General features: G+C 44.7%; 3 protein-coding genes across 3 annotated transcripts; 2 read left to right on the top strand and 1 right to left on the bottom strand.

Moving 5' to 3' along the window:
* Positions 1-1,636: 1,636 nt before the first annotated feature.
* EAE97_004912 (uncharacterized protein) lies at positions 1,637-3,862 on the top strand (the record flags this gene model as incomplete). Its single annotated transcript, XM_038875424.1, has 3 exons — positions 1,637-2,034; positions 2,085-2,549; positions 2,602-3,862. The coding sequence occupies 3 exons, from the start codon at positions 1,637-1,639 to the stop codon at positions 3,860-3,862; spliced, it is 2,124 nt and encodes a 707-aa protein (XP_038733781.1).
* A 1,206-nt stretch (positions 3,863-5,068) lies between these two features.
* EAE97_004911 (uncharacterized protein) lies at positions 5,069-12,923 on the bottom strand (the record flags this gene model as incomplete). The annotated part of the gene is made up of 4 exons (XM_038875423.1): positions 5,069-11,782; positions 11,835-12,065; positions 12,118-12,782; positions 12,920-12,923. 4 exons carry the CDS (start codon positions 12,921-12,923, stop codon positions 5,069-5,071), a joined length of 7,614 nt encoding a protein of 2,537 aa, XP_038733780.1.
* A 2,882-nt stretch (positions 12,924-15,805) lies between these two features.
* Positions 15,806-18,155, top strand: EAE97_004910 (uncharacterized protein; the record flags this gene model as incomplete). The annotated part of the gene is made up of 3 exons (XM_038875422.1): positions 15,806-17,587; positions 17,651-17,929; positions 18,138-18,155. 3 exons carry the CDS (start codon positions 15,806-15,808, stop codon positions 18,153-18,155), a joined length of 2,079 nt encoding a protein of 692 aa, XP_038733779.1.
* Positions 18,156-22,038: the final 3,883 nt, after the last annotated feature.

Genomic DNA, 22,038 nt, shown 5'->3' with positions numbered 1-22,038 from the left:
TCTTTGTTATATTTTGACAGTTCGGGCGAGTATCAAACCACTTCTGGTCATCTAATATCTATGAACAGTAAATAGATTGCCAATGGAGTTCCATTTGGAATTCGTCCAGGCAGAAATTCAAGCTGAAACATGGATATTCAACATGGCGAGGTATACAACAGACAACCTTAGACATCGAGAACGTGAAGCCGACACGGGTTCTACAGAGAGTTGATCAAACGAAAGAACTTAGAGAGGTCCTAAATGTGCTGCAGTTCTTGAAAGCAACTAGGATGAAGAAGATATTGTGATTCATGATGGTGTTATTGCAGTGCAGTTCTCGGTAAGATATCAGACTTTCGCGGCCTACCTGAATTGTGTACATTAATTGGGATGAGTAATACCAAGCCTCGAAAGAAATCTTCAGATTGATGCTACTACAGAGTTTCGAAGTCAATAATCCGCGGATGCCAAATCACTTAGCTTTCAGAACTTTGGATTCGAGGATCTTGGACGATATATGTTGCTCAACGTGGGACTCAATTTAGATACTTTTCCATTTGCACCCCTCATCACAACTCAACCATACAAATGTGCCACTTTGGGGTGCTGAAATTGTAATAGCCACAGCCTGAGCAAACTCTCGGCCTCATTCGATATTGGCTTCCACGGTACGCCGCGAAACAGCATATATCTGTAGTTGTGTTGAAATTCGAAGAGCAACTGTCCAGGTTTGAGATATCTTGAAACGATATGACGAAACGAACACTCGAGAGACTCTCTGATGATTCCAGAAGCACGTCGATTCTTGAATGGCTTGTTACAGGTCCTTCAAAGTTCACAGTCGCATTTCTAGAAGAAACGGCTTATGTTTCTTTGAAGTACATGGTAAAAATAGACATCCATAATCAGCAGTACATAAGCTCGAACAAGGAATTGGAACGTGTTCTTTGCAGCAGGCAGGGGGTTTGATGATTGATGGTACAGTAAGCTCGGGAATCACCAGCCGATCCTCCTTCATCGCAAATGCTGGTACCAATGGATTATAGCAACCGCATCAACGAATTACAATATGAATCCCTAACAATCATCAAGTTTGATAATTGATACAAAGTTTTCTTTGAAAAGTTTCAAGAATCTTGATTTGGCGATTCGTATATCTAGTTTTGGTTCCATTCAACACGTTCTCTAAAATCCCATGTTCCAGCTGTTACTATACCAATAATAAAAGGTGGCGAAGCTAAATTTCCAATTGAGGATCTTTGGTTACATCTCACAAATCCCACAGCCTCTTTGAGATATCATACACGACTCTCTACAAATGATTAAATTTGTCCTGAAGTCGCATCCTTCGCTCGCGATCCAATTGGGTTTGTACATGTTCAAAAAAATAAGTGTTTGATAATGTAGAAATAGATCTTGTCGTGGGATTCTGGCCCCCGGAAATCTTCTCATTCTCCTCTTCTGAGTTGCGGCGTAATCAAATGGATTGAAGTACTCATTACAGCTTACTTCTTTTCATTTAAAATCTTCCATACCCTCTGTCATGTACTTTTGAAACCTTTTCGACTTTTCTTCTTCTTTCTTTTCTCTGTCGTTCATTTTATCAAGCTCTCTCAGTCGTTACATCGTGGAGCCTTTAATCTCTTTCTTTGTCATGTCTCCTTTGATATTAATTTTATTTTCTACTTTGTTTGGAGTTACAAATGCTATACCATGGGCCGTAGCTAAACAGACCGCTACGTATAAGGGAGATGAATGGTCCCCGCGACCGACTAATACGATCCTAGAACCTCGTGCCCTATTCAAGAGAGGCTCTTTTGATGTCGATATATGTGGCTGGGTTGGAGGAAACAAAGCGCAGTCAGTGGGTTGCGCAAGTGGATCTTCATGTATTCACGATACTTCGTATGGAGTGATTGGATGCTGTCCAACCTCGTCAGCTGGATCGGACCCGATTCCTTGTACGGATGGACTATATACCTCTTGTATCGATCATAATAGTGCTGGATATGCTTCGAATTCCTTCATGGTTAATAATGGTATCTTAACATGGTTAGTGAGACTGTACGACATATGAAATAAATTTCCTAACACATTCTCAGCCCTTCGAATTCAAACTGTTACAAAGTTAATTACCCGGAAAACTACTCACAATTTGGATGTGGCCCCTCCACTGAAAACGTCACAGCAGTAACCACTTTTGCTGGTCAAGCGACAGATGATAACCTGCAGATTGTGTATACTGGAGTGACTTTCAACCCAACAATCACAATTCAAAATCCTAGTAATTTTGGAGTAGCCACCTCGTTTCCATCTTCAACAACTGCAACTCCAACACAGTCAACAGCTTCGGCTACTGCTGGAAAAGGATCATTGACACCTTCAATCCCAGAATCAACAAGTTCGGCAGCTGCAGCATCGAAGGAAAGCTCAAATACTGGAGCGATAGTCGGTGGAACGATTGGTGCTCTGATAGTAATCATAGGGGGATCTATAGCAGCATTCTTCCTTATTCGTAAAAGAGGAAACAAACGACAATCAAGCATTCCTCGTGGTGCCACGTCCCCGTGAGTCTCTAGTAAATCTTGTGATCTTCTGAAAACAACTAACTCTTTCCAGTCCGCGACCGTCAAAATCAACTTTTGACGCAGTTCCTAACCCAACTCCCTCTCCACAACCGATCCACTCTCCAGTTCCATTCGGAAATTATTCCCTGCCACCTCAAGACCATTACTCTCAAATGAGCGGCACCAACAGCCTAGGCTATGCACCTGTTTTTCAATCTCCTTATCATCGACCTACTACGCCTGCCGGACATGACGCACCCGTTGAAGCACCAACTCCTGATCTTTACGCCCGAAACTTTCGTTCTCCATCACCTATACCGGATCGAGACCCATTCCAACCACCGCACTCCGAAATACTTCCAGAGTCCTATGACCCAACTCGAACACGTGGCCCACTCTCCTCAGAGCCTTACCATCCATCGCAATCACCTGAACCTCAGCATTACTGCCCATCTCAATCTCCCGAACCTCAAATGTACTATCACTCCTCCTCCCCTGAGCCACAAGCTCTCCGCCCTCGCCCTTCTCGCTCCCCACCACCTGTAAGCACGTCTCCGGTCCCAACCCCAGCACCAACCACAAACCCCTACACTCTCCCTCCAACCGCCGACCTCCCACCCCTCGATATCATGGAAGATATTCAAACCCCCATCGTCCCCAAAGCCCCCCAAGCAAACTGGCACCTCGCTCTCACAGGAGACCGACGCACCTACGCCCCCGCCGACGGCCCCTCCACCTCCGCCGACCACCAGCACGAACCCATGTCCGCCATGCCCGCCCTCTACGCCGATATCACTAGCGCCATGGGCGCCGAATCCATGTCACCCCCCGCAGACTCCTTCCTCACACGACAGTTATCCGATCCCAAAAACCCCGGCACCCGACGCAATTTCTCGCGCAAAGGTCGCGCCGAAAAAGAAGGCGCCGAACATCAAAGTCACAACCAAAACCAACCCCAAACCTCAAATCAAAACGAAGAAACAGAAGAAGAAGCAGCACGAAGCAACAACATCCGACAATCCGGATGGGTACCCTCCGGTCTACGCACCAGAAATAGTCCCTCCCCGCACTCTGCACCGAGGATGCCAGATCGAAGATCTCCCGTCCCAACAGCAACACCTATCGGAAGTCATCCGGAGGCGTCTGCACAGAGATACCCGAAGCATGATTCCCGCGACGAGGAAGTGCGCATTGCGTATCATCCGCACGCGGGTGCGAATATGGGACATGGTGGACCGCCGAGAGGTATGGTGATCGCGAGGAAACCGACGCCGGTGGTTGATCCAAATGCTGTGGAGGGCGGGTGGTTGTAGAAGGTATTTTTCATTGGGGGAGGGGGATGGAATGAAATGATATAATATGAGAGCCTTTCTGGTGTATATAGATAATATACCGCATTCCGACTCATCGCAGATTAGTTGTGTGAATAGCGAGACCCGCATGCATACATGAACTGGACCATGTTACACCTCGGGAGGGCGCAGGAAATAATATATACTTGTATATACACAAACTCTCATTTATTCTCTCGCACTTCCGCAACATCGTGATCGGTCAGAATCACCGGTGGAAATAATGTATGTAGCAACAGAAAATATGATTTCACAACATCAATATCAATCTGTTCCATTTCAACATTATGAAGATGATATCCATAACCATATCCACATCTCTCTCTGCAAATCCCGCGTTCTACATATGCTTCATCTAATCCGGTTATTCCATGTTTTCTCACCTGATGAATATTTTATTGATCAAAGTGAGTTTTCGCAACGAATCTGCTCCAGCTACGGTTACTACATAGGTATAGAAATAAATCCGACAGTTTCTGAACTTCTGAACTGTAGATGAAAATCTCAATATCTGATGTATCATATATTCCATTGAAACGCAGCGTAGAAACGTGCTTCTGAGACGAAAGTGATCGGGAGTCATGATACCACCAAGCATCCGACTATTCCTTCTCCGCACACACAATTCAAAATCAAGACACAAGACACAAGACACAAGACGCAAGCAAGCTCACTGAAAAGCTAATCACCGCCAAATTTACGAGAATTAATGATCGTAGTATTCTTATCACCTCCGACTATCTACCAATCAAATACAAATAGCCGACCCTAAGCAGCTGAGCTCACACTATCGTACATACAAACAACACAGGAATCCTATCATCCGTGCTAGATTGGTATCACAAGTTGTTTCCTGATGAACTCCACAAAAAGCACACATTTCATCCGTAAATTTAATCAGGCATCATCCAAATCGATTCGAGATTTTCCCCTATGCCATTTTCATTCCGACGCCATTAAGGTGAGACTTACGAAATTCAAAACGGCAAATCGACAGACACAGTTCTTTTTTACCGCTTCCTCTCATTTCACTAAACTCCAGAAGAAAATTCGAACTCATTTCATTAAATTGTCTCGCCAAAGATTGCATTTTCCATAAATTTCGTCAAAAATAAATTATAATTCTCAACACCATACAAACCAATACAAGACTTTATTTTATTTTAATTACATGCTCTCTTCTGGACTTAACGGTTTCTGCGGCTGAAGATACGCGGTAGGGACTTTGGGTACTCGTGGCGACCGAGGAGGTTGTGAAATCCCTCTCCTTTCTGCTCGCAGGCTATCTCGAAAACGTTCATTATCCCGTGGTCTGCCTCCAGTGAGTCGTCGCATGCCTAATCGGGTACCGGCTGCAAGGGGTTTGATCATGTTCTCAAGGAAAAACGACCCTTCTCCTGAAGTTGTTGCACGGTCCTCTTCACCATCCGAGAAGACATCTTCACTAAAGTCGTCGTCTGACATGTAAGTTATATTCGGATGTCCCGATGATGTTGAAGGTGATGTCAAAGCACGCGCGTGTAGACTCGGTCTAGAGGTGGGGACGAGATTGAAAGCAGCTGGAGTCATGGCGTTATTTGATTCCCGTGATGGACGTAAATCAGCAAAGCCATTTTGAAACGTAGAATTAGTCGCTGAATGAGTGAGGGACTGATGAAGAATAGGTAGAGTTTGTTCGTCATACAACTGAGCCGCAGCGGAATCGAAATTTTCGCCAGAGAACCCAACTTCTGTAATGGTTCTCGATGACCTGCCATCGCTCGTGGGACTCTGCAGGCTATCTTCGAAGAAGTCGTCCAAGCTATCCAGCTTCATCATAAGATCACCAATATTGCCATCGCCTCGAGCCTCATCCGACATCATAGTTTCAGTTCTCTCAGGTTGCGGGAAATAACCGTATTGGAAGTCATCAACATGAAATTCTACATCTGGAGTCGCAGCAACTTCATGATCCGTACTCTTAGTACTCTGACACATGTAAAACACAGCATGAACATTAGATCTTGTGATACTAGCTTGTTTTGCAGGCATCGGAATTGACCAGCCGGAATCCTCTGGGATACCAAAGAGGCTCTGAGTGTTATCATATTCTTTCCGCATTGCCCTTGAAGAGGATCTCGTCATACTCATACGTAGATGGTGCTTGTCCATCGGAGTTCCAGTCATGGTCATGATCTTGTCGAGTACTTCTAGAGCTTCCATACAAAACTCTGTTTGAAGCAGTCTTAGGAGAGGCGAGATAAGATCAGGCCCGTGAGAAGCGATCTCTGGCTTTTTCATGTCGATGTCAGGAATGATAGCACATAAAATGCGCATTGTCTTTAATTTATACCATGGTAGGCTGTTTGTTAGAGAGCCCATGACGAATGTCAAACTACGAAATTCCCATTTTGGGAAGAACGACTCGCGAAGAGCAGAAACCAGTTGTGCCAGGAAATCTTTGCTAGAACGGTAACGCGATCCAGCGAACCCCACAAGAGCCCGTGAGATAGTGCTACAGCCTTGTGCTTCTGCAACGCCCGCAAGGATCTCGGCAGTTTGTATGCTCTTCTGATCAATATTTGGTTGGTCCATAGCATTTAGAAAGCCAGGGAAGTTAGCCAACACCGCAAACAATAATCGACTGTCATCTCCGATAAGCTCGTCACTCGGCAATGTAATGAGCTTATTGAGAGTTGCGAGCGTCATATCAAGACAGGCCGATGAGCGAATACCTTTGTAAACCAAAGCTTGAACTCCACCAAAAGAACCTTCCCAGTTTGTAGGTCTTCCTTCAGCAAGTAAGTCTCTAACCGAAGGGTCCTCCAAGTCAAGCTTTACAAGGAGTTCTTCGAGCATATGTCCAGCTTCTAGAAATTCTTGTTCGTTTATCGTATCCAAACAAGCACATGTTGTCCAGAAGAGCTGGGGGAAAGTGAGTAAGTCAGCAGGCTCGAGCTTACGAATTAGCGTTCGTAATGTTGTGAGTATCTCAATAGAAAATAACTGAGTAGAGTTTTCCAAGTCGGCAATGGTATTTGAAAGTCTTATTAACATATCAGCCAGCATAGACTGGTCGAGTGAAGTAAGAGTGCATCGGAAAACCTGAAATGATCGGCATGCAAGATGTCGGACAGGACAAGATGTTGCCCAGGTCAATGATAATTTGGCCCACTGCTCTTGAATTCCAGGATATTTCACTTCGAAATCCCTCACTACCTCACTGGTGAGGAGCTCCATGCCAGGAGGAACTTTGTTCTCTTGGTCGTATACCTTGCCGCTGTTATCGTCATAATGCCAGATAACTTTGGGATCATGACGGCGAATTGACTCAATGAAATCTTCGATTGAATTCTTACTTGGGTTAGTACTCTCGTCATCAATCTGAGAGATTACCAGCTCATGTATCAGATGAACCAACATTTCTCGAGCTTGTTCTTGTACCAGCGGTATATAATGATCCCAGAGGACAGTCACCACTTGCAAAAGAAGAGGGACGTTGTCTGCTACAAGGTGAACAGGTGATACCATCAAATCGACAAGTAGTATGAGAGATAGTTGACCCAACGAGAGTCCTGTTTGTTTATTTCCAATCGGCAACGCCTCCGAGAGTTCTGCCATATATGGCAGCTTTCCAACATCAGGTGGAGGTGGCAAGAACTCGCGTTTCTCATTGGGGACCATAGCTTTCGGCGTGATCTGCATTAACAAAAACTCCACAACTTTACCGCCAGCAGGAGTACTCGACAAGAACACTACAATTTGCTTTGCATACTCCACAAAATTTTGTTCTCGCCTGTCGAGGCACAATGACATGATAAAATCTAGTACTAATTGAACATTCCCAGCGTGAGGGCCTGTGGCAAGCGCCTGCCACAAAGCCTGTACTTCATTGTGAAGAGTGCTACTGCATCTAATCGTGATCTCAAATAGATTTGCCAACAGGACATACGATTGCGCAGTTGGCCCGCCATTCGGATCCAGTTGTAGTTCTATGATCTGAATCCACGGCAGGATAGCGGCAACCATATTTCTCTGTGGCCCGGCCTGCAGCTCTTTGAAGTACATAGTGAACTCGGAGAAAATTAAGAACGCCAATTCGGAATGGTTGGCTGACAATCGTTTAGAAATTTCGAACTGAGCAAGCTTGTAAACTGCTTTTGTCTTATCTGAAATGCTGATGTCAAAGTCTTGTATTTTAGAACTCCGTTGCTGTCTCTCCTCTAAAGCACGAAGTATACGGGCAGACTTGATGCGGATATCGCCCAATTCGCTTCCAAGTGTGTAAAGTCCAATACCCAGCAATCTCCAAAAGGGCATGGGATAATCTGGATGCTCAATGAGTACCTCAGTCACGACCCCAAAATAGCTCTGGAGTACTTTGGCTGCTTCCGCAAGATAGCACCTCGTGATAGAATGCTCTAGAAGATAGGGAAACTCCTTGTTGTGTACTATCAAGTTTTTCAAAGCTCGTCGCCCAATAACATGCATCCGATCACTGCCAGTGTTGAATATAGTATCCACCCAGGAGAGCATACGTCGAATGTCGAATTGCAGATTGGCTCCACTTTCTGTTGTTATGCTGACACGACCTCCGCATAATGCAGCCATTGCACTAAGAGCTGCTGTTCGAAGGTTCCTTTTCTCGATTTCCATGGCAGCCGTTACAACTCCCCGTTCACCAAGTGACTGTTGGTTAATCATGGATTGTCTCATATTGTCTTCTCGTTGTCGTATCTGATTCTGATTTGGGGAATAGCCGCACCAGTCCTCCATAAGAGCGAAGGAAGACTTCCTGGACTCGAATGTCATCCATCGGGAAGGATCCTTGGTAAGATTGATACCCTCAAAAAGCTCTTCCATTAATCCACAGTAGTGACGACGGAGCTTTTGGAATTCCCAATCCAGCTGAACTTCTCCGTCCATGAGGAAGATTTTAAGGTCCTTTGTGTAGATAACAAGGTTGTTCAGGATCCAATCGTCTTCGTAGATCTCCTTCTCTTTCAGGAACGAAGCTGTTAATTTGTATACATGAGTGACTTCAGTTCTTAGCAAATCAGTTCTCCTGTTTCGTCTAGGGCTGCTCGAACTCCGCTGATGAATACGAGCGCGTGCATCATCGTTGCATCGGCTTACTACTCCTTGTAGTTCTTCTAGGAGTGTTTTGTAAATATTAATATTGATCGCTCCAAGTGCCACGACCACTGCATCTCGAATTGAAGCTGGACCCACGGAGAGTAATGGAATGAGGTACTTGAAGAGAATCCTTGCCGAAGTGATTTTTTCTAATGTTTGATTTGGCTTCGATCCCTTTCGATAGTGCTGCGTTATTGGCGGCGATGATTGCTGCTGGCCACCCTTGTCAGAGAGCGTAGTGCATGCAACGATAAGATAAAGCTTCCACTGTTCAATCAGTACTTCTGGTGGAGTGGTTGATGATCTTGACAATAAACGGCCGCTGCCAGTGTCGTAGCCATATTGCGGGCCACGATTTGCTTCTGACAATACAACGATACCTCGATACATCTGAAGGATTCGATTGCATATTAATTCGCGTCCCAGCGTCACAGCAAATGGACAACGATCGTAACTGATTCGTATCAAATTTGGAAAGATTTTGAACCATAGAGTTGTGTCATAAGACACATCGCTGCTGCAAAGCTCAATCAAATCACTCTCATGCCTTTCTGCCAGGTCTGTCTTCTGTAAGCCACGTTGTAGTCTACTCCGCTCTGCAACAGACAAAGTCTCGTCGTTGAAATCCATTACTCCTTTGGCATCTCCTTCAAGAATATGTATCAGTCGGCCATTATCCTTACCCAAAGCAGTGTCAAATTCTGTGATCAGGCGCAAGACTGTAACTGCAAAGGCACGTACTCGCCTTGACTGTGAACATAAGAAGAACAAGCCATGCGACTCAACCTCGTCAACATGTGCCCAGATCCCAGATAGATCTAGTTGAACGCCCCTCTTATCGGCAGACCCATCTTCTGAGACATCCGATGCAGCATCTTTCATTTTGTTTTTGATCTCTTCAATCCAGATCTGAAGTAGCTCCACGTAGAGCTTCAGAGTATTCTCGATGTGACCAGGGCCAAGCATACCACCATCAGACATGGTAGAATATCTGTCATCAAAGGTGAAGATAAAACGAGCAAAGCCAATAGTAACTGGCTGGGCGTGAGACTGTCTAGCAATTGACTTCAAAGACTGTGCCGATGACTCTGCAATATTGTACTGCACGTGAGCGGTACCAGTGCAAAGGAGATTCACAAGAATATTAAATGGTATATCGGCTGATAGACACCTAGGTAGTGCTTGCACTGCAACATGAAATAGTTCGTAGAATCCTTGTTTTTGCTCTGACGGAGTTAGGTGGTCGTCTCGGCGAAAGTTGAAGCTCTCAGCCAGTGGGGTTTTGGGTATGGGACCATTGAACTTTTCGTCCAATACGGCTTGACCCCCGAAAGTATTGTCGCAAATAATGGTAATTTTTCCTAAAATCTCACAAAACTTTGCGTAGTATTCTTTGGCAACATCGCCAAGTGTGTTAGTAATCACGGGTCGAGAGAGTCTTTCTTCGCGGTTCGGAACTACTAGAGACGGGGTAATGGGGCTGCGAGGTGCTGTCATAATGGGTGAAGTCGGCATCCTTTCGAACACTGGCAGCGGCGAGTAGTGCTGTGGAAATGGTGGACAGCCTTGTTCGCCCTTCTCTAGATCTGACATGATAGCAAGGAAAGCTCGAATCCCTACAACCATTTTTTCTGGTTCTAGCTGTTCGACTTTGAGTTCCCGCCCAGAAGCGAACAAATCTGCATTGATTAAGGGGAAGACTATCGTTCGAAAGCAGAAATCCTGATACTTGAAGCCAATGATGCGTATGATTTGAATTAGTGGTTCGATAATTGATGAATCTGTTGAGATGTAGGACTTTTTCCCAAGAGGTAACACGAGTCTCATGACATCTTCTAGCTTTTTGATTGTGGCATTTGTAGGTTCATTTGTGCGATGTAAATAGGTCCAGACAAGCCTCGAGATCACCTGTAGACAGATTGGTCTAGTTCTTGGTTCCTTCATTTTTGCCTGCAGGGGTAATACTAGCTGAAGCCATTGTGTTGAGAAGGTATCTGTGGGCGAAACACAGAGCAACGTCGCTGTCAATGGAAACGCAACAGCCCAGTGACGAGGTTTGATAAACATCGAAGCCAGTCTGGGACCTATGGTTGCTAGCACTTCGGTCCACTTCGGCATATTGAGTTCCGTGTTTGCTGTGGCAGCAATTGGCAAAAGAAGTATTTCAAGCGCCATACAATAGGCATATTTCAGTTGTTGCCCATGAGATGTCAGAAAGAATTTACCAAGATTGATCATGAAATCGCAAGATTGATCCCACGCTTCCTCGGGATATGTCTTGAGACGAATGTGCTTCATACCACCGAGAACTAAGACCATGCGGCCTTCGATATCCCTGTTCACTGGACTTTTGATCACTAGATCCTTCTGCGACTTCTCGAGGTCTGCTATGAAGCGATCAGTGACACTATCAAAATTGATCTCAGCCATAACGCCAAGCAATTGACTGAACAAGAACCAGTTGGCCATTTTGAGAGGTGAAGTGCTCAGTTGATCTGCATCGGCGATCTTCAGTTGCCCGAAAATAATCCCTTCTAGCTTTTCTTCCATCTCAGGAGTTATGCGAGCCAATGTACTTTGGCCAATGACTTCCATTAAGACTCGGCACAGTATGAATATTGAAGCTGTTGATCGACGTTCTGCTTGGGCGACAAAATCTTGCCGCGCAGCGATAGTTGGCAGACCAGCCATTAGATCGTCTTGGTGCATATGAGGCGGCTCAGTATTTCTCCGAGGGAGTTGGCCTGGGAGTAAATTGCCACGAGACTGCAGGGTTTCGTGAGCAACGGACATAGACACTTGGAAATTTCAAGCATACCTGTTGAAGCTGAATCCTAGCCTCGTTGGCAGCATCACTCTTGTTCTTTCGCCATAGCATCATGGAATCAATGAGAGGCTTAGGTTTTTGGCTTGCGATATGACCCAAAGCAGAAATCAGTTGATCAAACGCCGGGTCTACTCCCATTCCGCATATATGTTCAATTTGAGGCTCTGGGTCCAGTGGTAAAGTAACACACTGTGAGATCTTTTCCTCTGCTTGCGCAATAAACTGGAGCATGACATTAGAAAGTATGCCAACAAAATAATCAAGGAGAACTGACTGAAGTGAACAAGACATGCAGAGCATACTCGCCAACAGTTTTCAACTCGTCCTTATGATGTCTTGAATGGGAATGATGATGCGCATGATTTCTTCGACTCCTCCCACTATTACTATTACCACGCTCCATGTTTCTCTGCGTGCTGCCTGATGGCGCATTTTCGGCCGCTGAAGGGCTCCGGGAGGGAACAAATGTTGTATTCGAGCTAAAAGAAGTGCCGCTGGTCATGCTGGATGCGCTGGAGGAGAAATTCGAATCGCCCATGACCGATGCATCTGTCCAATCTCCACCTGCAGCAGCAATTATCTGCGGGCTCAGCGGGCTTGTAGATGAACTCCCAAAGCTCCCATTCCTGGACCGCTGTATGCCATTAACGATGCTAGTATTCCGGTGATGGCTTTTCGCATCTGCATCTATCGACCCCCCTCTTGTACTACCTGTGTAGAGTCGCGGTGATAGATTGGCAGGTTGCGAAGGCGACTCGGAGAAAGCGGCCTTAAGTCCTGCGAAAAAGGACTGATTCGCACTTGGCTCTCGAGAGTGAACACCGGATTTCGAGTTGGTGGTATGCGAGCGTTTCAAGGTTGCAGGGTACGGAGTTACATCAATGTCGATGGGCGAGAAGTTTTCTGTTATACCTTCAGCACGATGATCTGGAAATGATGCTTGAGAGAAGTATCAGCAAGGATGTGTCTCATATGTAAATAAGGGCTGGTCCCCTAAAATGTAATGCAATGCTTTGCGTTAAGTTCTGAGGGTCGGGAAGTTTGAGCTAAAAGACCCTAACGGGCATGGTACTCACTCATTCTGTCACGGGATATTGCCCATATAATTCTCCCTACATTCTCTACTTCCTGGTTGCGCTCATTGTTAGACCACCTAGCTATAGAATTGTAGTTGCTTATCTCGTCGCAGCTGCAATTGGTATTTTCTTCCAACGTTCTGACGTTCTAAATCTACGATTTGCAGAATATCGCGAATGTTCACAGTAGGTTATGTGTTAGCAGCCAATGATTGACCAACCCCTGGAACAGACCCCTGGTGCCGCTGGGCCAGCCCCAGCCCCAGCCCATGGAACACTTTATACGATGTTAATCGTAGACAGAATGATCAATCAATACATGACATTGCACTTTCACGTGGGCTCAACCACAGCAATACGAGACAGAGACAGACCAGAATACGGACGATGCAGATGGTCAAGTATAAGTATATTCAACTGAACACTTGCTACTCAGTTCTTCTCTGCATGTCCATCATTCATGACTCGGTTGTGATAGTAAGACTACCTAGGAATCTTCAAAAGAAGAATCAATAGTGTCAACAACTACTACGACCCAGTTATCAGATAGACTGCAATTATTCATGTAGTAGTGGGTGGTACGGAGTCGAGATGAGCCGGCTGGCACGGATCCCTCTCTTCCTTTCCTTTCCCTTCCCTTCCCTTTCCACGATTCGCCTAGAGAGCCGGGACGAGAGATCCCCTGTCTGTAATCGATAAAGGATCTACTGGTAGCTGTGTTCTAACTTGGAAGTTCTAGATACCCGCGGGCCTGTTTAATATCTCTGAATGGGCAGATATGTGCAGAGTACCTAAGTACTAAGCAGATTGATGAATTTCCGGTGAATTCTCAGTTCAAGACATCTTGAACCTTGAAGGGCTCATCTATTAATACTCACTTAGCTTTACCCCTTTTGTTGAGAGTATTGGCTATATGGCTGAGATATCTCTTAGGTCCATGTTACACATGCTCTAGGAAATATTGAATGTTTAAGATAGCTGGAGGCAACCTACCACGCTACCCAGGGGAGTATTGCGCAGTACATAGAAGAAGAATGAAGCCATTTCTTTCCATCGTGTTGTGCGACGACTGTAATGATAAGGTATAATCACCACTACCAAGCAGGCTGGCTCATGTCAGCAGCTTCTTGGTAAGATGACATGATTTTCCTAGTCAAGTATACACACACCACTCTCCATGCTCCATTTTCCGCGGAGTCAGTATCAAAACCTTATCGAAGCATCATCATATGCCGGATCCGATGTTTTACGACAATTTCACAAAGTTGGATGATGTAAGGAGGATCCCACGCAGCTCTACTTCGTACTCGCATGATATTATTTGTTCTAGATCCCGAGGTCTACCTACTAGGTAGTACTTACCTACCTACACATATGCATATGGACAACGACAATCAATCCCAACTCCGAAGATTCCTAAGGCCGAAGGTCAAAATCATCAAATTCCGTTTGGTCCCACCAAGTTACGTTACCCCCAATGCGGAATATCGGATGTTCCAGCGGCCGGTGCATTTTATCCTGTGCACGTCGATGTCAACTAACTCAGTGCCGACATCTGATTCCGTATGGAAATATTTGTGGTGAGAGAAGTTTTACCTGATGGAACATTCAAATGCTTAGGTAGCCAAGTTCCATGTTTGGGAGGATGGGGGTAGAGTCGAGACGCGGAAAGCAGCCGCTCATTCTCATAGAACAGAAAAATCACTGAACACTACATTGTAACTGTGATGCCATGAATTGAATTGTAGCTTTCTTTCGATTTGCCAGGGTTCGACAATTAAAGTTATCTCTCTCGAGATCATAACCATTACAGTACCGGTATCCATCCATGGACTGGCCAGTGACTACAAGGGGTGCATATGACGGAAATTTTCATCTCCCCAGAAAGCCGGAGTTATGTATGATTGACAGCCAGCCGAGCCCAGCATTCAATGCACACACGGAGAGCACACAGAGCAGGATCCATAGGAGTTACCCATTCATGTATCCATCATGGATGTATATATATGAGGAAACCACGGCCTAAATGGTACGTCCTTTGTTGAGTGCATGTGTGTGTTTGTTGATTCCTCTCATTTCCAACGAAAGTTGCCCTTATTATTCAAGTACAATCTACCTAGTTACCTACCAACCTACCTCGAACTTACCTAGTATTAACCTTGGAACCACAAAGTTTTATATATACACCCACTCACTTACTAGCGGCACTTCCCACCTAGGTGACTTTTCATCGGCTTCATTCACTGTCTTCTCCGCCCGGTCTACACCACTTTGCGCCACTAATCACCAGCCACACCGATCAGCCACACCGATCGTTTCATCCATCCATTCACCTGCATTCCGAGGTCACCACCACTTTCAAATTCACTTCGATCAACACTCAAATTACTTTCAAGCTTTTTCATCTTGTCATACTTTCGGCGTCTTTTCGGATCTCGAACAATATTTCGACCGCTTCCGAAACCATTCAACAACTTTGCCTTTGCCTTTGCCCTCTGCCTTTGCCTCCACTGCCTTTCCGCGATCAACGGGTTGACCGTGCCCTTTTAGAAAGTAAGAGAACAAGAGAACACCTGGGCACTTCTCATACACACTCGACTCGGCTAGGCTTGTGATTGATCGTCCTCAAGGATCCAAAAGGTTTACCGTAGTTACAACGTACATTTTGTACATGTGTACATAATAATTTATATCTGTCGATATTAAACTTTATTTCGGTTTTTTAACACAGTCAGCATAGCGGCGACTTATCTCACCAACTAGCAAGGTGTCATTTCTTTTCGGCTCTTGTTTGAGCATAAGTTCACTCATATCCTCTCCGCCGTTTCTGCGGTTATCCTCTCTTTCAATTTCCTCCCAACCATCGGCAGATCTTCAAAGTTCAAGATGGGTGGACAACTTGACGTCCTGGACATTGTCGTCCTTGGGGTTCTGGCTCTGGGAACGATAGCATACTTCACGAAAGGAAAATACTGGGGTATCGTGAAGGATCCCTATGCTACCAGTTATGCCGCCACCAATGGAAACAAACCCGCAAAGACAAGAAATATCATTGAGAAGATGGACGAGTCCAACAAAAACTGCGTCGTCTTCTATGGTTCGCAGACTGGTACCGCAGAAGATTATGCTTCTAGATTGGCAAAGGAAGGCAAGAGTCGTTTCGGCTTGGAGACCATGGTAGCAGACTTGGAAGACTATGACTACGACAACCTCGATACCTTTGGGGAAGATAAAGTCGCAATTTTCGTATTGGCTACATATGGTGAAGGCGAACCAACCGATAACGCTGTTGATTTCTATGAATATTTCATGAATGAGGATGTTGAGTTTTCTAGTGGTGAGAAATCGCTCGAAAACCTCAAGTTTGTTGCATTTGGTCTCGGAAACAATACCTACGAACACTACAACTCTATGGTCAGAAACGTCACAAAGGCTTTCGAGAAGCTCGGCGCTACAAGAATTGGTGAAGCCGGTGAGGGAGACGATGGTGCTGGTACTATGGAAGAAGACTTTCTGGCCTGGAAGGACCCAATGTGGACTGCATTGGCTGAAAAGATGGGACTCCAGGAACGTGAAGCTGTTTATGAACCGGTTTTCGCTATTACAGACAGAGAAGAGTTGTCAAAGGATTCCCCAGAAGTTTATCTCGGCGAGCCAAACAAGATGCATTTAGAGGGTACATCGAAGGGTCCTTACAACGCTCACAACCCTTACATCGCGCCTATTTCTGAATCCAAGGAGCTCTTCACCGTCAAAGACCGAAACTGTTTGCACTTGGAAGTCGATATTAGTGGATCTAACCTCAGCTATCAAACCGGAGATCACATTGCAGTTTGGCCAACAAATGCTGGAAGAGAAGTGGACCGTTTCCTCAATGTTACTGGGCTTTCTTCCAAGAAGGATTCTGTCATTACTGTCAAAGCATTGGATGCAACTGCAAAGGTTCCCTTCCCTACACCAACTACATACGATGCTATAGTCAGATATCACATGGAGATTTGCGCACCTGTTTCACGTCAATTCCTCGCCACTTTGGCCGCCTTTGCCCCCAATGACGCCATCAAGGCCGAAATGGAAAAGCTTGGTGGTGACAAAGATTACTTTCACCAAAAGATCAGTAGCAACTATTTGAATATTGCTCAGGTTTTGCAGGAAGTTGGTGGTCAAGAAAAGTGGAGCGCTATCCCATTCTCTGCTTTCATTGAAGGTTTGGGCAAGATTCAACCTCGTTACTACTCTATTTCATCTTCCTCGCTTGTACAAAAGAAAAAGATCTCCATCACGGCTGTTGTCGAGTCAATCGATATTCCTGGTAGACCCGACGCTTTGAAGGGTGTCACCACAAATTATCTCCTTGCATTGAAACAGAAGCAACACGGCGACGACCACCCCGATCCCCATGGCCTCACATACGAAATCACAGGACCACGCAATAAGTATGATGGCATTCACGTCCCGGTACACGTCAGACACTCCAACTTCAAGCTCCCATCTGATCCATCCAAGCCTGTCATCATGATTGGTCCTGGAACTGGTGTTGCACCTTTCAGGGCCTTCGTTCAGGAAAGAGCTGCACAGGCAAAGGCTGGCGAGAATGTTGGACGAACAATCTTATTCTTTGGATGTAGAAAGTCTACAGAAGATTTCATGTACAAAGATGAATGGAAGGTGAGTAAATCCATCTCCTCTCAGGAATAAAACAAAGGAGCATTTTAGCTAACATTTCACCAGGAATACGAAGAAGCTCTTGGCGACAAATTCTCGCTCATTACTGCATTCTCTCGTGAGGGCAAGGAAAAGGTTTATGTCCAGCACCGTCTCAAGGAACATGCCAAAGAAATCAACGATCTTCTCATGCAAAAGGCCTACTTCTATGTTTGTGGTGATGCTGCAAACATGGCTAGAGAAGTCAATACCGTTCTTGGTAAAATCATATCAGAGCAACGTGGAATTCCAGAATCAAAGGCTGAGGATGTTGTAAAAAGTATGCGATCCGCCAATCAATACCAGGTATGTTATGCTTTAAGCTTTCACTTTCCTTTCCGCGTTTTCTACTGCTTCACCAAGTTGTCTGCCACTTCGTTTGACTACCTTGGTGGTGGATTGCTATGGTCGCAAAAATTTGGCTTTGAGGGGGCTTCACCAATTTTATCACCTGCCGCACCGCGTTCAACTTTTCAAGTCCTTCTTGCACAAACATAAACTAACATGATTATAGGAGGATGTGTGGTCATAGATACATTATCTCTCGTTTTTATAAACACTGACCTGTACCTTCAAATTCTTCTTTCGTCTTCCATATCCTACACTGTCATCAACCTCCCGAACCCACTACGCCTCTCCTCTCCTTTGCTCTTCGGCAAATCTTCCTAGATTTTTTACTCCTCTTCGATAATTACCGTATCTGGTATTAAGTACCATGCGGTCACCCAGCTTGCCTGCATAGTTTGCCTCTACCATACCTTGTACTCGCCTGCTTGTTTGCTACCTCACGCATACAAAATCATCAAGCCACCAAATCGGATCGATTGGCTCAAAAATCTATCATTACTTGAGACTCGAAAGCAAAGCAAACTTCGTCTTTTTCCTTTTCAAAATCAAGCATAGTATTTGCAATGGGCGGATCTAGACAAATTTGGATGGAGTTTGATTTTTTGACAATCAGATCTGCCTACTCGAGGCTTGGTCGTTTGTCTGCAAGGATTGGATTTAGATTGTGATGGGTGCCCTTGTCTTCTTCACACGGAGGATTTTTTTTAATGAATGGATGAAATGGAGGATTGCATGGAACAACACTGAGGCTGTTTGGGATGAAACGAGAAGGGACGGGAGGGGGCGGAGAAGGTTATCACTGGCTTATCATTTACAACCAGTACATTACTCACGATGCGCGCATGAGAACATAGAAAGCAGATCTCACATGTATTTTTTTTAAAGTTCTTTTTCAAACGTTTTTCTTGTTAGATAGGTTGGGTGATGTACCTATGGTACTTGGGTAGTCAATAAGCCAATTAGAACGATTCGAAATTACTACTTTTGTATATGGATGGGAGTCACTTGAGCTTGCTAGACGGATGATCTTTGCAGGTTGTCTATGTCTATGTGCATGTCTATATCGAGTAATGCAAAGCTTGAACAAAAGTCTAGAGCCATGTGCTAATATTATATCCGTAAGATAACGATATAATACATAGAAGAGATCGCCCAGAAACAATCTCAAAGTATGGACGAACGAACGAAGCATCGCCTCGCTATTATTAGCGCAGTGGCAGAGCAGGGTTTGTAGTTGTAGTTATTGGATATTCTATATATTTTGGTTTATTAATGTTCATTAGTGGGATTGCGTACTAGGTGGGTAGTAGGAAGGGTGTGGGAGAAGGGAGAAGGGAGAAGGGAGAAGGGAGAAGGGAGAAGGGAGAAGGGAGAAGGGAGAAGGGAGAAGGGAGAAGGGAAGAGGGATGGGGATATTGGATATGGATATGGATGTAGATGGGGATGTGCATGGCGAGCTTATTATTTGTTAGATTTTAGATAAGATTACCTATCTAGGTAGATTGGTAGGTAGATAATAACTTATTTAAACCACTACCGTTATCATTATATAATCTCTATACAATCTCTATATAATCGAGCTATAGGTACCTAGGTAGATGGTAGGTAGATTGAATAGTTATATACAACTGGATACCTATATCATTCTTCTTTTATACTTCAACTTATTTACATTTCGACATACTTTCTCACATCTAAACTTATAACTTGTGTTTATATTTATTTTTAACATGGAACTAATTTCTTTGGAAATCATTATCTGAACTATAATGCAGAAGAATGAAAAAAAAAAAAAAAATTAAAAATTAATCGAAGGAAGAGTCTTAATCAAGTGTTCAAGTATCCAAATGTCCAAATGTTTAAATACCAGTGATATGATATGATATGTATCACACTCCAACACAACATCCATCATCAACCATAAACCCCAAGAACCAGAGAACTCTCTCAGAAGTCTATTATTGACTGTATATCTTAGGATCTCAAGAGGGTGTGTAGAAGAACAGCATACGTGTAACAACCAGACAATGCACCAAAACGTAGTCTCCGCGGCTACCTCCGCGAGTCGTCGTTTGTCACTCCTATTTCGAGCATCTAGGCGAGTCTAGACGTGGGAGGGGACTGTAGCGACCCGAGTCGGTTGGTGAGTCAGATGGGATATTGGAGAAAGGGTGAAGAATGCGTATGGGGATTTTAGAAATCTAGATTGTGGGGTTCTTAATGTGATATTGAGTGTATTTGGATTCTGGACTTTGGATGGTGGGTGAGTTTGGGATGGGTGGAGAGATGGTTGATTGATTGGAGGAGTGGATAGGTAATAAGATGGATGGATTAGAACTGATGTGAATGGTCGAATTCGTCAAGATGAACTAAACCCAGAGAGTCGCTTTTAGTTACGACTAGCGCGCCGTTGTTTGAGTTGTATTGATGAGGGGTTTTGTTAATGAGAGAGCACTAGGTAGGTCTTAACTGTAATTAGGTAGCGGAAGGTCAAACTTTCTTTTGGCTACTAGGATGGATAGATAAAGCTGCAGTTCTGATTATATCTGGAACGCGCGGCCGAAGAGTAGTTTGGACGAGGTGCATGGAGACTTTTATGAAGCTGTAGGTAGCGATCCGTGAGAAAGGGCCGACCGGTTGATCCGATTTATCATTAAGCGGGATTTTTGCTCCCCTCGGATGGAGCAAGAGGGGAGCAACGTTTTGACCTCAAAATTCCAGAATGATGTCTATTCGATGTGTTTGTGCTTGGTTTTTCTTTACAGGCCTAGCCGAACAAAGTAAACAAACAGGTTTTCTGTACGGTCCCGTCAAAACATTCGGAGTTAGTTCTATAGATGAGAAAGTCGAATCTCAGGGTGGTGTTATCGTAGGGTGTATTTTCCAAGGTATGTGGGTGGGATTTGGCGGGGTGATCTGGTAGATTGCCAAGGAAGGGTTTCCCACATTGCGCCGTGATTGTTAGCCATCAAGGCAGGCGAGGCAGGGTCGTCTGAAGGCCTAGATTTTGAAATCGAAAATTCCTTCAGCATCTAAATTCAAGATGGCGTTCCTGGAGTTCGTAGATCATTCGCTGAACCGTTATTCCATGATTAGCATAGGGATTTATCTCGCGCAAATTTCCATCTTTGGCTAGACACGCTGTTGAATTCAGGGTCCAGATCTACCGAAAGATTTAATTGCTTCTCAAACTTCCCCATAATCCGGAGCATCATACCCAGATAACGCAAAAATCTCCAATCCAGCGTCCCAGAAACCCGGATTCCGGACACTGAAAGTAAAGCTTGCGAAGATTTCTAACCAGCGAAGGAATCACCATTGTGGGTTGCATATACACAATATACGTTCCAACTTCTTGGTACGTTCGGCCGAGAGGGTTCCATCTTAATTATCTATCACTGATAACCTTGGAACGTGGGTGTATCGTATTTTTTTGGAAACCATGTCAGATAGATGTCCCCAACTTGCAAGGAGACTGGTGGAGAAAGAAAGAGGTCAAGGCGCAGAGAAGGGAGAAAGAAACACCTAGAAAGTAAGATATTCCGGGTAATAATCCCGGCAGCATCCGCGGTTCCCAGCAGCATCGTGTTTTACTCAATCGATATAATTGCGGTCCAATTGAACTGAACTGTGAATTTTAGCCACAAATATTGGTAGCATGTCTTGATCAGCAAATGACTGGATTTCGATGTTAAGGACGGGAAAACGATGGCGGTTCAAGCGGGTAGCTCTTAGCGAAAGTCTAGGCTGAGAATGAGTAGCACAACGCTCGGATTTTGTGCAGTCATTCCTTCACAAGTAACGGAAATCTCGATCTTAACTTGGAATGGTAGAATCCTCTCTGAACCAGACGCACCGAGCAGATTGGATCACCCTCTTGCAGTCTTTTTACAATGCATATTATATAGCAAAGTCTCGAAGGAAAGGCGTATTGAATTGACGTCAGCCCGCTCACAATTCATTGTTTGTAGTTGCTTATTCCCCTGAACACCATAAATAGCCGACACATGAATGTCCCTTGCGTTTGTCTTACCTGTCCCACAATGAGGGTTCGGGGCACATAAAGA

This window comes from Botrytis byssoidea (assembly GCF_014898295.1).
Source record: "Botrytis byssoidea strain MUCL 94 chromosome Unknown BBYS_008, whole genome shotgun sequence".
Lineage (NCBI taxonomy): Eukaryota > Fungi > Ascomycota > Leotiomycetes > Helotiales > Sclerotiniaceae > Botrytis > Botrytis byssoidea.
This window is presented reverse-complemented; position numbering and strand designations above follow the sequence as displayed.